Source organism: Bubalus kerabau, chromosome 9, assembly GCF_029407905.1.
Source record: "Bubalus kerabau isolate K-KA32 ecotype Philippines breed swamp buffalo chromosome 9, PCC_UOA_SB_1v2, whole genome shotgun sequence".
Taxonomy (NCBI): domain Eukaryota; kingdom Metazoa; phylum Chordata; class Mammalia; order Artiodactyla; family Bovidae; genus Bubalus; species Bubalus kerabau.
The window spans coordinates 73,118,519-73,141,647 of record NC_073632.1 but is presented as its reverse complement, the minus strand read 5'-3'; the positions used below and the strand labels follow the sequence as shown (position 1 = coordinate 73,141,647).

At 36.5% G+C, this 23,129-nt stretch overlaps 1 protein-coding gene across 4 annotated transcripts in view; it reads right to left on the bottom strand.

The window, feature by feature from the left end:
- Nucleotides 1-23,129, bottom strand: part of CEP162 (centrosomal protein 162) — a 93,668-nt gene that overhangs the window by 56,678 nt on the left and 13,861 nt on the right. For all 4 annotated transcript variants that reach the window (XM_055535569.1, XM_055535570.1, XM_055535571.1 and 1 more), the window contains 6 exons: nt 21,297-21,443; nt 20,786-20,966; nt 16,893-16,960; nt 7,809-7,924; nt 6,881-6,911; nt 3,765-3,881 (listed from right to left, as the gene is read on the bottom strand). In XM_055535569.1, coding sequence (XP_055391544.1) covers nt 3,765-3,881; nt 6,881-6,911; nt 7,809-7,924; nt 16,893-16,960; nt 20,786-20,966; nt 21,297-21,443 — 660 coding nt within the window. The remainder of the gene's footprint in view (nt 1-3,764; nt 3,882-6,880; nt 6,912-7,808; nt 7,925-16,892; nt 16,961-20,785; nt 20,967-21,296; nt 21,444-23,129) is intronic.

The following is a 23,129-nucleotide window of genomic DNA, read 5'->3' as shown; positions in this document are numbered from 1 at the left end:
CTATTGGCATAAAGTGTCACTACTAGCAAGTTTAGACTATTTAACTTGTTAAAAAAAGGTAGATAATGTGAGATTGAAAATTTTATTGTTGATACAGCCTACCAAAACTGAATCAAGAATAAACAGATAATGTGAACAGACCAATTACTACAAGTGAAATAGAATCTGTAATGAAAAAAAAACACTCCCTACAAACAAAATTCCAGATTGCATGCCTTCACTAGGGAATTCTAACAAAGATATAAGAAAGAACTTATACTGATTCTTCTCAAGATCTTCTAAAAGACTGAAGAGGAGGGAAATCTCCCAGAGTCATTCTGTGAAGCCACCATTACCCTGATTCAAAACCAGACAAAGACATTACCAAAAAATAAAATTACAGGCCAATATCTCTGATGAATACAGATGCAAAAATCCTCAACAAAGTATTAGCAAACAGAATCCAACAGTACACAAAAAGGATCAAACACCATGATCAAGTTGGATTCCTCCCAAGGTCACAAGGATGGTTCAACATATACAAATCAATCAATGTGATACATACACCACATCAACTGAAGAAGAGACAAACCATATGACAATCTCAACAGATGCAGAAAAAGCATCTGATGAAATTGAACATTAATTAATGATCAAAACTCTCACCATAGTGAGTATAGAGGGAACATAAATCAACACAATAAAAGCTATTTATGACAAACCCACAGCCAACATAGTACTCCACAGTGAAAAGCTGGAAGCCTTCCCACTGAAATATGGAACAAGACAAGGATGCTCTCTCACCTCTTCTATTTGACATATTTTGGAAGTCTGAGTCACAGCAATGAAACAAGAAAAAGAAACAGAGGGATCCAAACTGGAAGGGAAGAAGTAAACTGTCATTACATGCAGATGACATGATACTCTATATAGAAAACCCTAAAGACTCCACACAAAAACTATTAGAACTAATAAATGAATTCAGCAAGGAAGCAGGATACAAGGTTGCAGAACTCTGTTGCATTTCTTTATACTAACATGAAGTATCAGAAAAGGAAAAAAAAAAATCCCTTTCAATAATGCATGTAATAAATACCTAGGAATAAACCTAACCAAGGAGCTAAAAGATTTACATGCTGAGAACTATAAAATATTGATGAAGGAAATTAAAAATGATTTAAAGAAATGGAAAGCTACTCCATACTCTTGGATTGGAAGAAACAATATTGTTAAAATAGCCATACTACTCAAAGCAACTTACAGATTTAATGTGATCCCTATCAAATTACCCATGACATTTTTCACAGAACTAGAACAAATAATCCTAAAATTTATATGGAACCACAATAGACCCAGAATTGCTAAAACAAATCTGTGAGGGAAAAAAAAAAAAGCAGAAGGCACACCTTTCAGACTTCAGACAATACTATTAATCTATGGTAATCAAAACAGCATGGTACTGGCATAAAAACAGACCCATGGATAAATGGAACAGAATAGAGAACCCAGAAATAACCCCCCACACCTGTGGTCAATTAATTTTCAACAAAGGAAAGACTATATAATGGAGGAAAAAAATAGTCTCTTCAACAAGTGGTGTTAGGAAAGCTGGTTGGTCTCATGCAAATCAATGAGATTAGAACACACCCTCACACCACACACAAAAATAAACTCAAAATGGCTTGACTTAAAATATAAGATATGACACCATAAAACTCATGGAAAAGAATGTAGGCAAAACATTCTCTAATATAAATTGCATCAATGTTTTCTTAGGTCTTATAAGGCAAAAGAAATAAAAGCAAAAATAAGCAAGTGGAACCAAATCAAACTTATAAGGTTTTTACACAAAATAAACAAAGGTAAACATTTTGTTTACATAAACAAAATGAAACCATAAACCTACAGGAAGGGAGAAAATATTTGCAAACGATGCAACTGACAAGGGCTTAATTTCCAAAATGTACAAACAGATCAATAGGAAAAAAAAGAAAAAAACACAATCAAAAACGAACAGAAGATGTAAACAGCCATTTCTCCAAAGAAGTCATACAGATAGCCAAAAGTCACATGAAGAGATGCTCAATATTGCTATTAGAGAAATGCCCAAGTCAAAACTATAATGTAATATCACCACACCATCATGAAAAAGAATGACCATCATGAAAAAGTTTACAAATAATAAATGATGGAGAGAGTGTAGAGAAAAGGGAACCCTCCTACACAGTTGGTGGGAACGTAAGCTGCTGCAGCCACTATGGAGATCAGCATAGAGGTTGCCTACGCTTACTCCTTGGAAGGAAAGTTATGACCAACCTAGATAGCATATTCAATGGCAGAGACATTACTTTGCCAACAAAGGTCCATCTAGTCAAGGCTATGGTTTTTCCAGTGGTCATGTATGGATGTGAGAGTTGGACTGTGAAGAAAGCTGAGTGCCGAAGAATTGATGCTTTTGAACTGTGGTGTTGGAGAAGACTCTTGAGAGTCCCTTGGACTGCAAGGAGATCCAACCAGTCCATTCTACAGGAGATCAGCCCTGGGTGTTCTTTGGAAGGAATGATGCTAAAGCTGAAACTCCAGTACTTTGGCTACCTCATGCGAAGAGTTGACTCACTGGAAAAGACTCTTTTTCCCAATGCTGGGAGGGATTGGGGGCAGGAGGAAAAGGGGATGACAGAGGATGAAATGGCAGGATGGCATCACCAACTCAATGGACATGAGTTTGAATGAACTCCAGGAGTTGGCAATGGACAAGGAGGCCTGGTGTGCTGCGATTCATGGGGTTGCAAAGAGTAGGACACGACTTAGCCACTGAACTGAACTGAACTGAAAAAACTAAAAATAGAGTTACCATATGATCCAGCAATCCCAACTCCTGGGTGTATATCCAGAAAAGATGAATACTCTTAACTCAAAAAGATACATGCACTCCAATATTCATAGCAGCACTATTTACAAGACTCAAAACATGAAAGCAACCTAGGTGTCTATCAATAGATGACTGGATAAAGAAGATGTGATGTATACACACACACGTACGTGCATGTGCACGAAAATACTACTCAGCCATGAAAAATAATGAAATAATGTCATTTGAAGCAGCATAAATGAATTTAGAGATTATCATACTAAGTGAAGTCAGAAAGAGATAAATACTATATGATAGCACTTATATGCAGAATCTAAAAAAATGAGACAAATGAACTTATTTATAAAACAGAAACAGACCCACAGACACAGAAAACAAACTTCTGGTTACTAAGGGAGGAATAAACTAGGAGTTTGGGATTAACAGATACACACTACTACATACAAACAGATAAACAATAAGGACCTACTGTATAGCACAGGAAAACTATATTCAACATCTTGTAATAATATATAACGGCAAAGAATCTAAAAAATATACACACGTGAGTATATATGTCTACATACACACAGATAGATAACTGAATCACTCCTGAAACTAACACTTATAAATTTTTAAATTTATAAATTTTTATAAATTTATAAATTTTATAAATTTTTATAAATTTATAAATTTTTATAAATTTATAAATTTTATAAATTTTTATAAATTTATAAATTTTTATAAATTTATAAATTTTATAAATTTGTAAATTTTTAATTTATAAATCAAATATACTTCAATAAAAATGTAAAACTGTATTGATAGTTATTACATATATTATTATATATCATATATATTTTCCCCAGAAATGAAGTCAATTAGTCACAAAATATTACATGTTTAGAGACTAGCTACAGTTTATCATTCTTACCTGTTCCTATCATTTCATTATCAGTCATATCTGACACAGCCTTTGGCTTAGTTTTTGTTCTATCCTGTTCATCAAGGTTGACTTCTGCAACAGAGTCTAATGAATCAAGCAGCACTACTGGAATAACATAAAACAAAAATATTAGGAATATAAATAAGCTTGTATGGTTCTATTAATAAAATACTTAAATCATATGAAATCTGTATAAAAACAAAGATAAATGTTTACATATAAAGAATATATAACTATGTACCTAGAACAAGAATGATTTTCTTCTTATATACAACAGAGTAGGCTTACATCAAAACTCATCTATGCTTAAATACAGGTCTAATGTACCTTTATATGTAAAAGGCAAAGGGCTGAGGAAAATAACAAACAAAAAAACCCCTTTTTCTCTTAATTTTATTGACACATAGTGCTGATTAAAAATTGTATATATTTGAGATCTATGACTTGTTGATTTGATAAACATATACACTATAAAATCCAACCAGTCCATCCTAAAGGAGATCAGTCCTGGGTGTTCACTGGAAGGATTGATGTTGAAGCTGAAACTCCAATACTTTGGCCATCTGATGTGAAGAGCTGACTCATTCGAAAAGACCCTGATGCTGGGAAAGATTGAAGGCGGGAGGAGAAGGGGATGACAGAGGATGAGATGATTGGATGGCATTACTGACTCACTGGACATGAGTTTGGGTAAACTCCAGGAGTTGGTGATGGACAGGGAGGCCTGGCGTGCTGGGGTTCATGGGGTCGCAGAGAGTCAGACACAACTGAGCAACTGAACTGAACAGAAACTATAAAATAATCAACCAAATCAAGCTAATTAACATATCCATGTACCCATTTTTGTGTATGTGATGAGAACACTTAGGATCTCCCTGCTGAGCGCGTTTCAAGTATACACTCATCTCAGTCACGCTGTTGTACATCACATATCCATAACTTACTTGTACCCCTTAACCAACCTCCATATGCCCCAAACCCAGCCCCTGGTAACCATCATTCTACTCTGTTTCTAGGATATTGACATTTTTAGATTCCACATATAAGTGAGGATAAACAGTATGCATCTTTCTTCATCTGCGTATTTCCCTTACTGCAATATCTCCACATATATCCATTTTGTTGCAAATGGCAGGATTTCTTTTTTTTTTTAAGCTATATATGCTACATTTTCTTTGCCCATTCATCTTTTGATGGACATTTAAGTTCTATCCATATTTCGTCTATTGTGAATAATCCCGCAATAAACATGACAATGGGGCTTCCTAGGTGGCTTAGGGTAAAGAATCTGCCTCCCAATCCAGTAGACCCAGTAGGTTCGATCCTTGGGTCAGGAAGATCCCTTGGAGAAGAAAGGGCAACCCACTCTAGTATTCTTACTTGGAAAAATCCCATGGACAGAGGTTCATGGTGGGCTACGATTCATGGGGTCACAAAGAGTTGTACACGACTTGGCAACTGAGTACACACACAAATATGGGTATACAGATATCTCTTTCAGTTATATATCCAGAAGTGGGATTCTGAATTATAAGGTAGTTCCACTTTTAATTTTTTTTCAGGAACCTCTATCCTGCTTTCCATAACGGCTGCACCAATTTATATCCCTACCAATAGTGTACTGAAGTTCTCTTTTCTCTATATCCTTGCCAAAACTTATTTTGCCTCTTTTTGATAATAATCATCTAACAAGTGTGAGGTGACATCTCATTATGGTTTTGATCTGCATTTCCCTGATAATTAGTAAAGTTTAGTAATTTTTCATACACTTGTTTGTCCAGCTGCATATCTTGAGAAATGTCTATTTGGGTCCTCTGCTCACTTTTAATTTTTGTTGTTATTGTTACCGAGTTGCGTGAGTTTTCTGTATGTTGTGGGTATTAATCCTTTACCAAACATATAGTTCATAAATATTTTGCCCTACTTTATAAGCTGCCTTTTCACTCTGCTGTGTTCCTTTGCTATGTATGTAGAAGCTTTTTTAGTTTAATTCAATCCCATTTAGCTATTTTACTTTTCTTGCTTGTGATTTGGGGGTCATATCCAAAAGATTATGGCCCAGTATAACATCAAGCAGCTATATTCCTATGTTTTTCTTTTCATTTAAGCAGTTTCTGATCTTGTACTTAAATCTTTGATCTATTTTGAGTCGACTTTCATATGTGATATGAGATAAGGATCCAATTTCATTCTTCTGCATGTGGACACCTAGTTTTCTAAACATGAAGTACTGAAGAGACTATCTGTCCTCATTTTATATTCTTGGCACCCTTGTTGAAGACCAGGTGACCACAGGTGCATGGACTTTTTGTTTCATTGGTATTATGTCTGTTTTTATACCAGTACCATGCTGTCTTGGTTACTATAGTTCTGTAATACATTTTGAAGTCAGGGGAGTGTGATGCCTCCATGCTTTGCTCCTTCTCAAGCTTGCTTTGGTTATGTGAAGTCCTTTGTGGTTTCATAAAAACTTTAGAATTTTTTTTTTTCTGTGAAAAATGTCACTGGAATTTGATAGGAATTTCACTGAATCTGTAGATCACTTTGGATAGTATGGACATTTTAACAGTAGTAATTCTTTTAATCTATGAGCACAGAATATTTTTCTATTTATTTTAGTGTTCAATTTCTTTCCGATGTTTTATAGTTCTAGGCATAATTTACCTCCTTAATAAAATTTATCCCTAAGTTTGTATTCTTTTTGATGTCACTGAAAATATAATTGCTTATTTGTAGTCTTCTTGAGGAATATTTGTCTAGCTTTTGTATCAAGGTGATGCTGGGTTTTACTTAATGAGTTTGAAAAAATTCCCTCTTTTTCTGTTTTTTTTTTAGGAAGAGTTTAAGGAAGATTAACATTAATAATCTTTGAATGTTTGGTAAAATTTATCCATAAAGGCATTTGGTCCGAGGTTTTTAAAAAACATATATCCTTAAATACAACAGGAAGAATTTAAGATAAGCATAAAAAACATACTGAGAAAATCTGTAAATTTTAATTCATCAGAAATTATTTAAAAACAGACAGTAATTTATTCAGAATTAGATATAGTTCTGAACAGACCAACTGTCTACAAAAATTTATGAATACAGATAATATTTACCATTAGCTAGCATGCCAGTTTTTTCTTCTTCCTAAATTAAAAAAAAGAACATTATATGATTTGAAATTGAACTTATATGAAATGACTACACTGCAAAGAGTACGAGAACTTGAAAGCCAGCACTTTACCCCATTATGAAAAGCTCAAGTAATACGCTTTCTGGATTTCTTTCATCATGCTCATTCACTGACAATTCTATAAGACTAGACAAATGTAGCAGTGAGAGAACTTCTACAAGTCTCTTCAGAACCTTGGTGATTACCAGCAATTAATTTAGGCCTTTATGAGCCTTGTTTAAAGTACCTGATGTCATCTGTTCATCTACCTTGCTGAGAAATTACCCTCTTTATCAAAATCCAAGATAACATCACTAGTTTATAACAGCAACTGTCTACTCTTAGGTAGCTTCAAGGATAAGTTCTATCTGGCGTGTCTTGGTAAAAACTGAGAAATGACAGAATTAGAGTACAATATCCCTGAATGTGAACTGAATAATTTAATTGACAATTAACAATATTAATTTAATTTACAATCTTAGCCCAGTAAGTTTCAGACAGTAACATCACTATTGGCATAAATAGTAGGGATGGAATGTCTCACAAGGACAAGACCAACCAAAGAAAAGTACAGTTTAATACACCTGTTTAAAAATTAAGATGTGAGATTTTAATGAAATTTTCAATTTTCAAAGTTTAAAGAAATTTCCCAAAAGAAATCTTTCAGAAAACCATCAACTGCCATATATTTCATTAAGATTAAAATTGACATCCTGAGTTCAGAAGGTGTCTGAGTATTAAGAGACTTATAACTTTACAACAGTGAGCAAGACTATAAAGAACTCTATTTTGAGCTCTTTTTAGAACAGTCAGTAGTCAGCTAAGGTAATGAAAGAAGTTTCCAAACTGTCAAATATATAACTGATACATACCTGTTTGAGTACATTTGTTTTTTCTGATTGGGAATCTTCTTTGGACTTAGTCTCTCCCTTAAGAGTCAAAGGTGCATCAATATCCTCCTCATCTTCAAAATCATCACTATAATTTTCTGAAGAAAATAGTTTTTAAAAAAACACAAGAATCATAGTCAAAAAAGTCAAATTCCCAAGAAAAGACTGTTGATTTCCAAAAGAAGTCTGCATAAGAGTAATTTACTTAAATGTTAACATGAGGTTATCTTTAAGAACACACTATTTTGGGGAAAAGATTGATGAGAATTCAATTCTTAAGACTTGTGTGGGCTTTTTTTTTGTACTTTCAAGTAGTTATTAGTTTTATTTTATATTATTTTCAAACTAAAATTTTCTAGAGGTGTTCAAAATATTATATACTTCTAATACAAACTGCAGTTACTTGATTTTTAAAGATAAAAATCTCAAATTGCTTACTTCTAAAAGGCAGCATTTTGAAAAATCTAGACTTGCTTAACAGAGGTTGGATTTTACTTGTTGATTTTTTTAGTCTTTACAGTTATTTCTACTGTTACCCTTAAGCAGTACTTATGAAAGCTTTATCTCTGATACCTCCCTTAGGAAAACACTAGCCTTAATGACCTTCACTGTTTCCCAATCCTAGGCATCTCTCAGCTCAAGTCCCAGATTATTATCTCAATGACTCTGCAGCAGAAGGCAAAGGTCTGTCCAGTTAACATGATGCTATCAGGCTTCTTATGATGAAGATGGGCAGAAACTGTCTGGCCAGGATCTCGTCATCAATTTTTAATTGGTTGTCTGTAGCCCTCCAAAGGACTGAGTGAGATTTGTGGGCTGCAGAACAAGAATGGCCTTTTCAGAATAGAACTGACCATTCATAATCTTATTTGTATTTCAAAAATTAGATCACGTTCAGAGATAGGATGGCCTGATGGGCGGAGACTGCATGAGGTTTGAGAGTCTGCTTCTGGAATGACCATCTCTCAGTCTTCTCCTTGAATGGAGATTAACAATAGAAGTCTGAAAATGAGTAAGTTAAACAGAGATGTTCCCAGTGAGATCTACCTACAGAAATATCTCCATTTCAGTTCACAGGTATACAAGGGTGGAAGAATATGGGTATTGTGACTTAGGTAGATAAACTAGGCTGGTTGGTTAGTTACAACAGTATCTATATTCTGAGGCTGAGAAGCTCACCTCTATTTTTCTTCTATTGGAAAAAGAACTCTGCCTGGAATTTTATAGTATCAGTAGACATAATTTAATTCACGTAACAGTTACAGAGAAATTACCTTGTATTAAATTCTAGATGCTAGGACCAATATCAGATGATTAACATTCTCATATTCTAGTGGGAATCACTGAATTTTAAGTACCTCAGGAATTAGTCTTACTTAAGTAAAGATGATGAACAAGGAGGGAAGACATATAGGAGTGTATAGTAAGTAAGTGTCAGTCGCTCAGTCATGTCCAACTCTTTGCCACCCCATGAACTGTAGCCCTGCAGGCTTCTCTGTCTATGGGATTCTCCAAGCAAGAATACTGGAGTGGATTGCCATCCCCTTCTCCAGAGGATCTTCCTGACCCAGGGATTGAACCCAGGTTTCCTGCATTGCAGGCAGCTTCTTTACCATTTGAACTACAGGGAAGTCCTTCAGAAGAGTATGACATGAACTTAAACAATTACTTGGGATTCGGGAACTTTCTAAAATCAATGGAAGAGGATGCAGTGTTTGTGTCACCTCTAAGAAGCAGAACAAAAAACAGTTCAGATACTGTGGCATAGTGCTTGTAGCATGACCAGAACCGGAAGACTTGTATTCAACTTCTGATTCTACTATTTTTCAGTTGTAGAACCAAAAGCAAGTCACAAACTCTTCGCCTCATGTTTCCCAGCTATAAAGTAGGAACAATATTTATTTCAGAGAACTGCTGAGAAGATTAAGAGTTAGTGTTATATAATATGCACTGTATGTTAGTCTTAGCCATTATGTTGAACAGTAATAATTTATCTTTGTTAGTATTATAGCTTGTGTTATACTTAATCTGAATTAAAAGTTAATAAAGCCAAATATTATTTAAGAAATGTACTAATCTAATGTGCACTTTTTCAGAACTACATTTTGTTGGCACTTAGTAATGGAACACTCTGTATGCTAATATTACTAACATATACAAGACCAATCTCAGGAATTTTGTCACAAATAAACTAGGTTTGAAACAAGAAGGAAATGCCATTGGTAGACACAGAGATAAGTAAGACAGACAAGAAATAAAAGGAAGGAAAACAACGAATCAGCAATTTCTAAAAGAAACACCAAGGGAAATTAAGTTCATATAAAAATGGAAGAATAAAACCCAGTTGAGAAGGTGGTTCTCATATGAGAAATATCAGAGATAATAATATCCACCAGCTCTTTCACACTGTTTGGAAAACAATGAGAATATTAATTTTTATTTTATTTTCTTGGGCTCCAAAATTACTGCAGGTGGTGACTGCAGCCATAAAATTAAAAGACGCTTGCTCCTTGGAAGAAAAGCTATGACAAACCTAGACAGCATATTAAAAAGTACAGACATTACTTTGCCAACAAAGGTCCATAGTCAAAGCTGTGGTTTTTCAGCAGTCATGTATGGATGTGAGAGTTGGACCATAAACAAGGCTTAGCGTCAAAGAATTGATGCTTTTGAACTGTGGTGTTGGAGAAGATTCTTGACAGTCCCTTGGACTGAATGGAGATCAAACCAGTCTATCCTAAAGGAAATCAGTCCTGAATATTCATTGGAAGGACTGATGTTGAAGCTGAAACTCCAATACTTTGGTGACCTGATGTGAAGAGCTGACTCATTAGAAAAGACCCTAAAGCTGGGAAAGACTGAAGGCAGGAGAAGGGGATGACAGAGGACGAGATGACTGCATGGTATCACCAACACAATGGACATGAGTTTGAGCAAGTTCTGGGAGATGTTGAAGCATAGGGAAGCCTGGCATACTAAGTCCATGGGGTCTTAAAGAGCAGGACATGACTGAGTGACTGAACAACAACAACAGTTTTTACACTTCTAATCTGTTTGACTGGAAGACATTGCGCATTCAACATGAAGGATTTCTACTAATATACCCCATATCTGTAACTTTGAAAATATAATTTGCATAAAGAGAAAATAAGCAAACAACTCTTGATCTAAAAGATACATTTTGGAGATATATTTTCCTTCTCTGTTAGAATATTTGGCTGATAAATTTCAAGTATGATAGAATCTAGAGGATTTTCACCTGTACCATTTTAGATTTCAAGGACTTTGTAAATAATGAGTACATGCATACTCTTTGTGATACCATGGACTGTAACCCACCAGGCTCTTCTATCTAAGTAATTTTCAGGAATACTGGAGAGGGTTGTTATTTCCTACTCCAAAATAATGCATAAAATGCATAAAGTATATGAAACTAATATTTTCAGATATTCAACAATCAGCAGTGCAAAAATATGATTCTTAAGAAAGATAAATAAGTGAGCTGAGTCTACATTTACTAGAGGGTACATACGTCCTGGAGTGCTAAGCAGGATCAGGGAGATCAGGACAGTCTTACTGTGTTAAGAAAACAGAGATAAGAGTACTGAAAAGACAAGGTAAGCTGCAGGCAAGTGATAAAGGAAGGAAGCTGCACTGGTAAAGAGTCTGCCAGCAGGTTGCAAAGATTCCCTGGAGAAGGGAATGGCTACCTACTCCAGTATTCTGGCCTGGAGAATTCCATGGACTCTATAGTCCATGGGGTTGCCAAGAGTTGGATTCCACTGAGCAACTTTCAGAAACAAAGCCCTAGAAATCTACAGGGGGCCCCCTTGAGTCTCTCCTGCAGACTGAATCATTTAAGTGTAGTTTGACCAAAGAACAAGTGAAATGTTGGAAGTTGGACAATTTCCATATTTTGCACAGCGAAAAGTGATTTTGAAGCTCTAACCAGCTCGAGTGGAAAAAATCTTTGTTGTTCAGTAGGGGCATCCAGTGAAAATATCAAGAGGGCTATGTCTCAGTAGCAGTGTCAAACTCTGCTGAAGTAAGGCTACTCTGGACTTCCCCTAACAAAGCAGAAGAAAAGCCTTGAAAAGATCAACCTTTCAGCCAGAACAAACCTCAACACTGTTGAAAAGAAGAAAACGAAATTCAAAATTCATTTCAACAGTGTAAAAATCTACAACATATTCAACACTCTAGAATTAAAAGGAGGAGAAAGTCACCACACCTAGAAGAGACCCAGAAATAAACAAATACCGGGATCACAGACTACACTCAGTGTTGAGGACTTGAAAACAAAGAACATGAAGAAATACACTAAAAGAAATGAAAAAAGAAAGATCCAAAAGAAACTTCTAGAGTTAAAAAAACAAAGAATAACAAGAGACTAAAGAAGAAAAAAGATTAATGAACTTGAAAACCTAGCAATAAAACTAAAGCTGAGAGGAAAAAAGCTTTAAAAAATGACAGTCTTTTGACCTATGGGACAAAATTTAACTTTCTAACATATTCGCAATTAGGATCAGAAAGCAAGGGAAGCCAGACACGATTTTGAAAAATTAATGGCACAAACATTTATTTTGATGGAAACCATAAATTAACAGATCAATTAATGCTCAACCAGCTCCAAACAGGATAAACCTTAGAAAAGCACACCAAGATCATCCTAACCAAACTGCCACAAAACTGGACTAAAGAGAAAAATTTTCAAACAGAGGAAAAAGGCACTATATACACGAAGTCACAGAATCACTCATGTGATGACTTCTCAAGAGAAATGTCAGAGGACAACAGAAGGCAATCATTAAAGTGCTCAAAGAAAATAAATGACCTACAATTTTGTATCAAGCAAAACTGTTCTTCAAAAACAAAGGCAAAATATACTTTCAGAAACAACACTTGAGAGAATTTATTCCTAGTAGACCTGCACTATAAGAAAAGCTAGGGAGGTTTTACATGCTGAAGAAAAGTACCACTAGATAGAAACTCAGAATAATAGTAGATCACAACTATTTGAAAGCTGCTAAGAGAACAGATCTTAAAACTTCTCATCACAAGAAAAAATAATTTTTTGCAATTATGTAAGGTGACAGAAGGTGACAAAGGCTAATAGAGTTTTGCCAAGAGAACGCACTGGTCATAGCAAACACCCTCTTCCAACAACACAAGAGAAGACTACATGGACATCACCAGATGGTCAATAATGAAATCAGATTGATTATATTCTTTGCAGCCAAAGATGAAGAAGCTCTATACAGTCAGCAAAAACAAGACCAGGAGCTGACTGTGGCTCAGATCATGAACTCCTTATTGCCAAATTTAGACTTAAATTGAAGAACGGAAGGAAAACCACTAGACCATTCAGGTATGATCTAAATCAAATCCTTTATGATTATACAGCAGAAGTGATAAAAGATTCAAGGGATTAGATCTGATAGACAGAATGCCTGAAGAACTATGGACGGAGGCTCATGACATTGTACAGGAGGCAGTGATCAAGACCATCCCCAAGAAAAAGAAATGCAAAATGGTTGCCTGATGAGGTTTTACAGATAGCTGTGAAAAGAAGAGAAGCGAAAGGAAAAGGAGAAAAGGAAAATATACCCATTTTAATGCAGAGTTCCAAAGAACAGCATGGAGAGATAAGATCACTTCCTCAGTGATCAATGCAAAGAAATAGAGGAAAACAATAGAATGGGAAAGACTAGCAATCTTTTCAAGAAAATTAGAAATACCACAGGAACATTTCATGCAAAGATGGGCTCAATAAAGGACAGAAATAGTATGGGCCTAACAGAAGCAAAAGATATTAAGAAGAAGTGGCAAGAATACACAGAAGAACTATACAAAAAAGATCTTCATGACCCAGATAACCACGATGGTGTGATCACTCACCTAGAGTCAGACATCCTGGAATGCGAAGTCAAGTAGCCCTAGGAAGCCTCACCATGAACAATGCTAGTAGAGAGGATGAAATTCCAGTTGAGCTATTTCAAATCCTAAAAGATGATGCTGTGAAAGTGCTGCATTCAATATGCCAGCAAATTTGGAAAACTCAGCAGTGGCCATAGGACTGGAAAAAATCTGTTTTCATTCCAATCCCCAAAAAACGCAATGCCAAAGAATGGTCAAACTACCACACAATTGCACTCATCTCACACACTAGCAAAGTAATGCTCAAAATTCTCCAAGCCAGGCTTCAGCAATACATGAACCATGAACTTCCAGATATTCAAGCTGGATTTAGAAAAGGCAGAGGAACCAGAGATCAAATTGCCATCATCCACTGGATCATCAAAAAAGCAAGAGTTCCACAAAAACATCTACTTCTGTTTTATTCACTATGCCAAAGCCTTTGACTGTGTAGATCACAACAAACTGTGGAAAATTCTCAAAGAGATAGGAATACCAGACAACCTGACCTGCCTCTTGAGAAATCTGTATGCAGGTCAAGAAGCAACAGCTAGAACTGGATACGGAACAACAGACTGGTTCCAAATTGGGAAAGGAGTACATCAAGGCTGTATATTGTCACCCTGCTTATTTAACTTCTATGCAGAGTACATCATGAGAAATGCTGAGCTGGATGAAGCACAAGCTGGAATCAAGACTGCCAGGAGAAGTATCAATAACCTCAGATATGCAGATGACACCACCCTTATGGCAGAAGGTGAAGAACTAAAAAGCCTCTTGATGAAAGTGAAAGAGGAGAGTGAAAAAGTTGGCTTAAAACCCAACATTCAGAAAACTAAGATCATGGTATCTTGTCCCATCACTTCATGGCAAACAGATGGGGAAACAACGGAAACAGTGACAGACTTTATTTTTTGGGGTTCCAAAATCACTGCAGATGATGACTGCAGCCATGAAATTAAAAGACGCTTATTCCTTGGAAGGAAAGTTATGACCAACCTAGACAGCATATTAAAAAGCAAAGACATTACTTTGCCAACAAAGGACTGTCTAGTCAAAGCTTTGGTTTTTCCAGTAGTCATGTAAGGATGTGAGATCTGGACTATAAAGAAAGCTGAGCACCAAAGAATTGATGCTTTTCAACTGTGGTGTTGAAGAAGACTCTTGAGAGTCCCTTGGGCTGCAAGGAGATCCAAGCGGTCCATCCTAAAGGAAATCAGTCCTGAACATTCACTGGAAGGACTGATGTTGAAGCTGAAACTCCAACACTTTGGCCACCTGATGTAAAGAACTGACTCACTGGAAAAGATCCTGATACTGGGAAAGATTGAAGGTGGGAGAAAGGGACGACAGAGGATGAGATGATTGGATGGCATCACTAACTAAATGGACATGAGTTTGAGTAAGCTCCAGGAGTTGGTGATGGACAGGGAAGCCTGACGTACTGTAGTCCATGGGCTTGCAAAGAGTCGGTCACGACTGTGCGACTGAACTGAACTGAAGGTGCTAACTAGGCTTATTATGGTGAACATTTCACAATGTATACAGATACTGAATCATGATGATGTACACCTGATCTAATAAGTTATATATGTTAATTGTAACTTAATTTAAAAATAAATTTTAAAGATTCATTTCAAAATAAAAAGGAAAAAAATTCACTGGGAATGGTAACTATGTGAATAAGTATAAATATAGACTTTTATATTATGTATAAGATTTAGAATAGTCTGTTAAAAGCAATAATAATGTTGAGTCCTTCCTGAAGGCCACAGGCGCAAAACCTTGCACCACAGGACACCTTCAAAGCTGACTGAGCCCCTTTGTAACCTTGCCAAAAGCACTCTGATAATCACTATCAAGCTTCCTGACTCCCAATTACGCAAAGATGCCCATTCCAGTAAGCAGCCTACAGCGCCCCAATCCATCGCCTAATGCCAACTATCCAGCAAAAATTCTGCCTTAAGGCTTTAAAAATTGGCTATTAACCCACAAAAACTATCGACTCCTCCGTCTGTTGGCCCACTGTGCTTGCTGTACCCACTTTATTTCTGCTCTTTGGTCTTAATAAATTCACTCCCTTCTGAAATGCTCTATCTGGAAATTCTTTTCCAACCTGCGCTCAGACTGCCTCAACAACTAATACTGCTCTACTGTGGGGTTTTTAAGAGATGTAGAAGAAAAATATATGCCAAAAATGGCAAAAAGGCCGGGGGAAAGTTTACTACTGTTAAAATTCATATAAAGTGGCATAATGTTAAAGTAAGCTCTAATGAAGTAAAGATGCACAGGCACAGTGTGAATCATAAGGTAACTATTAAAAAAATACAGCCAAGAAGTGCAACTAACAAGCCATAAGAAGGGTTAAGATGGAATGCTATAAATACTCAACCCAATAAAATGTACCACAAAAGCAATAACAACAAAAAGATGGAAAGAAACAAATGGCAAAACAGTAAATAACCATACCAATGAATATCTTTCTGCAAAGGGTAGAAACATTTCAACTAAAAGTCTGAGATTGTCTGACTGGATATAAAACCAAACTCAGCTATACACTACCAAAAGAAAACCATTTAAAATATTAAAACACAGACACATTTAAAGTCAAAAGACAGAAAAAAATGTATCTTCCTAACCATGCTTTGGAGGTATTTGTCCTGGCTGTACACATTTCCTGGGTCCTAGGACAAGAATTCCTTTTTCTGTCTTCCCAATAGGTCCATTATCCACTCCCAACAAACAAAACAGTCCTTCTCTTATAACCATTTCTTAGTAGCTCCGTTTGTGACACAGGAAACTCACTCTACCTGTTCAAGCTCTTTCCAAGTTAAGAGAAAAATAATTAAAAATAAAATTGTATTATCAAGTGAAAATGAAAGTCGCTCAGTTGTCTCTGACTCTGTGACCCCATGGATTGTAGCCCACAAGGCTCCTCTTCCATGGAATTCTCCAGGCAAGAATACCGGAGTAGGTTGCCATTTCCTTCTCAGGGGATCTTCCCAACCCAGGGATCGAACCCGGGTGTCCTGCATTGCAGGTGGATTTTTTACCAGCTGAGCCACAAGGGAAGCTCTCTCTTATCAATGTCTTTATTAAAAGCTATATTATCTTTTCAAATAGTGTAAATTTTAAAACCAATGAAATTACCTGTCAGTTCTTCATGTTTTGATTCATGCTCATGTTTATCTTCAGTTAGATCCATATTGGCTTGATTACTAGAAAATATTTAATATCACACATTAATAATATATTTCCATGCAATCTTTTGTGAATATTTTTTTAAAAATCTCTTAACATTACGTATTTCTTCTTAAGTACTCTTGTTCTAGCAAAAGCTAAAAATCTGGAAACTATGAAGGCAATGTTTTAAAAGTGAAGGATCTTACAAGCCTGAAACTAACTGTAGCTACTGAAGAAATATAAGGTGTGGGGGCAGGGGGGGGGGGGGTGGGCAGAAAATGCCAAATTTCTTAACCCTATACACATATATATACAATTTTATACATAAATGTGTGCCTTGTATTTCTCAGGGCCCAGACAGACTTTCTACACTACAGATTAGGAATAGCCCACAAGCTGCAAGAACCAGTCAAGTATATGTGGAAGCCAGAAAAAAAACTCCCAGAGTTAGCATTTCCATGCTAATAAGCAATTTCATCCTAGAATGGAAGCTGAGTAACAGCCTTAAACCAATAAACACTCAGCAAAGTGTTTTAACTATACTGGATGTATTGGTTCACATACTGTGTTTTTTTCAAACCAAAGAATCAGTTCTACCTTTTTCAGTCCACTAACCAAGTCTTTAGTGAGATCATTAGCAGGCACAAGAAACTATAGACTCTAATAACAGTAGCAGCAAACACCATATATACAATACTACACTGTACTCTGACTAGGCTGTTCTCGAGTAGAAGTATCATAATTACGAACATTATTCAGTTCAGTTCAGTCGCTCAGTCGTGTCCAACTCTTTGTGACCCCATGGACTGCAGCATGCCAGGTCTCCCTGTCCGTCACCAACTCCTGGAGCTTACTCAAACTCATGTCCATCGAGTTGGTGATGCCATCCAACCATCTCATCCTCTGTTGTCCCCTTCTCCTCCTGCCTTCAATCTTTCCTAGCATCAGGGTCTTTTCAAATGAGTCAGCTCTTCACATCATGTGGCCAAAGTACTGGAGTTTCAGCTTCAATATCAGTCCTTCCAGTGAATGTTCAGGACTGATTTCCTTTAAGATGGACTGCTTGGATCTTCTCCAACACCACACTTCAAAAGCATCAATTCTTCAGCACTCAGCTTTCTTTATAGTCCAACTTTCACATCCATATATGACTACTGAAAAAAAACCATAGCCTTGACTAGATAGACCTTTGTTGGCAAAGTGATGTCTCTGGTTTTTAATATGCTATCTAGGTTTGTCATAACTTTTCTTCCAAGGAGCAAGCATCTTTTAATTTCATGGCTGCAGTCACCATCTGTGTCATTTTAGAGTCCCCAAAAATTAAGGCTGCCACTGTTTCCCCATCTATTTCCCATGAAGTGATGGGACCGGATGCCATGATCTTAGTTTTCTGAATGTTGAGCTTTAAGCCAACCTTTTCACTCTCTTCTTTCACTTTCATCAAGAGGCTCTTTAGTTTTTTCACTTTCTGCCATAACAGTGGTGTCATCTGAATATCTGAGGTTATTGATATTTCTCCCGGCAATCTTGCTTCCAGCTTGTGCTTCATCCAGCCCAGCGTTTCTCATGATGTACTCTGCATATAAGTTAAATAAGCAGGGTGACAATATACAGCCTTGATGTACTCCTTTCCCGATTTGGAACCAGTCTGTTGCTCCATGTGCAGTTCTAACTGTTGCTTCTTGACCTGCATACAAATTTCACAAGAGGCAGGTCAGGTGGTCTGGTATTCCCATCTCTTTCAGAATTTCCACAGTTTATTGTGATCCACATAGTGAAAGGCTTTGGCATAGTCAATAAAGCAGAAGTAGATGCTGTTCTGGAACTCTTTGCTTTTTCTGTGATCCAGAGGATGCTGGCAATTTGATCTCTGGTTCCTCTGCCTTTTCTAAATCCAGCTTGAATACCTGGAAGTTCATGGTTCATGTATTGCTGAAGTCTGGCTTGGAGAATTTTGAGCATTACTTTACTAGCGTGTGAGATGAGTGCAATTGTGTGGTAGTTTGAGCATTCTTTGGCATTGCCTTTCTTTGGGATTGGAATGAAAACTGGCCTTTTCCAGTCCTGTGGCCACTGCTGTATTTTCCAAATTTGCTGGCATATTGAATGCAGCACTTTCACAGCATCATCTTTTGGGATTTGAAATAGGTCAACTGGAATTCCATCACTTCCACTAGCTTTGTTCATAGTGATGCTTCCTAAGGCCCACGTGACTTTGCATTCCAGGATTCTGGCTCTAGGTGAGAGATCACACCATCGTGATTATCTGGGTCGTGAAGATTTTTTTGTACAGTTCTTCTGTGTATTATTGCCACCTCTTCTTAATATCTTCTGCTTCTGTTAGGTCCATACCATTTCTGTCCTTTATTGAGCCCATCTTTGCATGCAATATTCCCTTGGTATCTCTAATTTTCTTGAAGAGACCTCTAGTCTGTCTTGAAGAGATCTCTAGGAACATTGTTAAGAACAAGGAAACATTTAAGAAATACTCCAAAGGGACAAAAACTTGTGGCCAGCAAACCTGTGTATGCTTACTCTGTGTTGTCACTGTTAAGACAGGCAATCACCATGGGCCTGAGGGTCCCTGCATGTTCTTGCTGGGTAAGCCAAGAACGTAAGGCACAGCCCCTCCTTCCTAGGTCACTTCTCAAGAGTTGCAGTGATCAACTCTGAAAGATAGGCAGTATTTCTGCCATCAAAGCAGACTTGTTTCTACTTATTAAAAAAGCAATAGAGTCCTCAAACTCAGTGACCGTCTCCCATAAAGCAACCCACTACATGGGTGGACAGCCATCATGGACCCCATGAGCCTTGTGGGACAAGGGAAACTGAGGCAAATCAACATGGCACTTGGGTTCTGCTTTTGTCAAGAGAAAGTCATTTTGTTTCTGACCCAAGAATCCTTGTCAATTGTCAGCATCCATAAAACCACAGTTTAGTTTGCAAGTAGGGTAAACATTTCAGACTCTACGTAGTTCATGACAGTCGCTGCTTTGTCCACTGTCTGTAAGAAACTAAGCATCCTGAGGAGACCAGGCACTCTAATGACCAGAGGGTATGAGTTTCCTAACCCTCAATTTAATTGTAGTTTGGTGTTCTTAAAATCTTAAACTTGTAACCTGACTTCCATTTATAATTTTCAAAATTAGATGGAAAACTTAAAACTGAGGATATTAAAGGTATCAGGTCTCACAAATCTCGAGAATGCTAAAGGTCTATGGCATGCACAAGGCACCAGCTCAGTACACTAGTAGAATTTCCAGGATAAATGAGGCTTCCTGGTAATCTTTAGGGTGAACTATACACAAAGGTAGGACACAAACCAGATCTGTCTTTGTTCCCTGGTTCCTGTTTCCCTTTTTGTTCCTATCTTATTTTATTTTTAAAAATTTTGGCCGTACCACACAGCATGCAGGATCTTAGCTTCCCAAACAGGGATCAAACCTGTGTCCCCTGCAGTTGAAAGCATAGAGGGACCACCAAGGAAGTCCCTCCCCTGAGTTTCTAATAGCTACCTGGACTCACTTTATCTGTAGAAGATGACTTAATAAATTACCTTCCTGGTTAGGTCTATTCAGCAATATGCTGTTCACCTCAAAAGTATATCATGCATGAAATTTTAGATATCTAGAGGCTCAAATACAAACATATTCCAGTCAATATATATACCAATCATATTCTACACACTCATAAACACACACACCCTGATCAAAATAACGAACAGAAAATAGAATTAAAAATAAGATTTAAATTTTGCCTGTTATCTGTACCCCTTTAATTACATGCATATACTAGCTTTATAAAAATATAGAAAGACGCAAAAATTATTTACTGATTTGTTTATATTGTATTTACATTACCTATGTAAAGCTTTAAAATGTATGGAGTCATTAGAATCCAATTCCTTATTTAACCTTGAATAATCAATGGATGATGTTAAGCCTTTCTCAAGTCTGGCAAAAAATTGTTCTTTTTCCTCTTGCTCTTCTAATGTGTCCAGTCCCAATCCGAGAACACTATGATTGAGCTCAGAAACTCTCTCTAAATAGAAAGCACAAACATATTTCATTAACATATGCAATTTTAAAGAAATTAATTTTAATGCTGCATTTATTGAAATTATATAGCAAAACTTAAAAAAATCTATAACATATTTTACCTAGTCTTTTACCACCAAACAGATTTGTGTTCATAATACGTAAGGTTATATGGATTCTCCAGAGGTGTAATTCTAAACCTTCTGGGAAGATATTAGATCTGTCTACACACTTGTGAAGGAGGCTCCAAGAGAGCTAAGAGTTAATTTTTCTAAAAATTCTGATTATAAGCATCATAATTAACCTGTCAACTTATATCCCCCACAATTCTTACCATTGGCTTCTAAGCTGTCAATACTCAAGATAGAGGTTCCACTGCTCTTAAGAAACTGAATCCTTTCAGCAGACTCCTCTTCTGTTTCCATAACAGGCTGAGAAGTCTTCTTTGTTTTCAAATAGCTTACATTTGTCCCAAATGGTCCTGGGATGGGGTTTAATATAGTTGGATATTTACATTAAGAGCATTGTTTTGACCATTATGCCAACATACTAATACTGCTATACTAGTTTAGACTTGTTATGCTATTATATGAGTTATACTAGGAGACAGCAGCTAAATCTGCTATATGAAATAAAAATTAATCAGACAAAAATTCACAAAAGAAAAATTACAATTCTATTTGATTGTGTGAATCTTACCCAATGGAATATTTTAAAAATTTCCATCAAAACTTTAAAAATTAATTATTCTCAAGCACAAGTACTTAATACATAAACCATGCCACTTGAAAGATATCTCCTGCCTTACGTGAAGGAAAGAAGGGAGACAACTCCAGGCTGGGGAACAAGGAGGTCCAAGGGTCAAAAACGGGAGGGCAGGCCACATGCAAGGATGCAAAAGGTCAGTGAGGGTAGTCTGGGGGAAGTAACCCTAAGGCAGGAGTCAATGGTCGGACCATGCTCATCTTCATAGGCTGGGGAAAGGGTTTTGTTCTTCATTCTAAAAGCATTAGAAAACACTGGGAAAGTTATACAATATCAATTTTTCTTTATCCTAGCAGTACATAATTGTTGTAAAAAACTCATACATGGAAAAAATAACTATAATGTATGGCATAAAGAATGAGATTAGAAAAATACCACTTTTGCTTAGAAAAAAGCCTTATCAAAATAAGTTACAAATTCTGACTTCAATTTCCTACTTAGTGTCCTACTGGAAAGGGTTCAGAATCAATTATTTTATGGCTCTGTGTGAATAATGGTTTTAATGGGTCTCATAATAACTTCAACACAGAGGAAATCAGGAGATTTCAGACAAAAATATGCATGCCAAGGTTGGAGTGCTGTTGAGCCATCTGTCCAGGGGTCCCAGCCGGGCTCTGAAGCTGGACTCAGGGATGTGACCCACACTAACCCACTTCACAAGAGACTAATACAACCAAAACCAAGATCTGATTCAGTTATTTACAATGAAGAGTATAACCAGTAAATAGAATTCTATAGTTTCACCTTCTCTGCAGAACATTTTGTCTTAATGGCAATTGAAAGAGAAAGCAAAATGATAAGGTAGAATTGGCTCAATGTTGATGTTTAATAGTGTCTCTTTAAGAAATGCATTCCTCTCAAGAGGCGTGGTTCAGTTCTCCCTTAGAAGCGTCTACATTCTTGCTGGCAGGAATCATATTTTGTCTTTGTATACTAGTGCCAAACACTCAGAAGGTAATATGAGCTCAGTGAATGCTTGTGAATGAACAAGGGACCAGGTTATGCCCTTGGGTAGAGAAACCTTCTCCCCTCTGTGTTTAAATGGACATTGTCAAAGTTTCCTTCCTAAGTATCCTCTGCATCCCTTACTAATCAAATCCACCGATTGATACATTCTTTTTTAAAAAATTTAGTCTCTTTAATTAGGTTACATTAAGTGTTGGTCTAGGACTCATTCTTTCCCTTTAGAGTGAATTTGCATAAGTTTGCACACCCCAACTCTAATTCACTACTTTCTAGAAGAAAGATTTTAAAGCTAATTAAGTCTCAAATTTTTGTCAACTATGTCAATAGCACTTAATCATATAATATCCTTTTCAAGCACCAAGATGGGCAAAGATTCTAAAACAAAAAATTCTTCATATACAAGCTTTAGCATTGTGCATGACATAGATTTATGAAA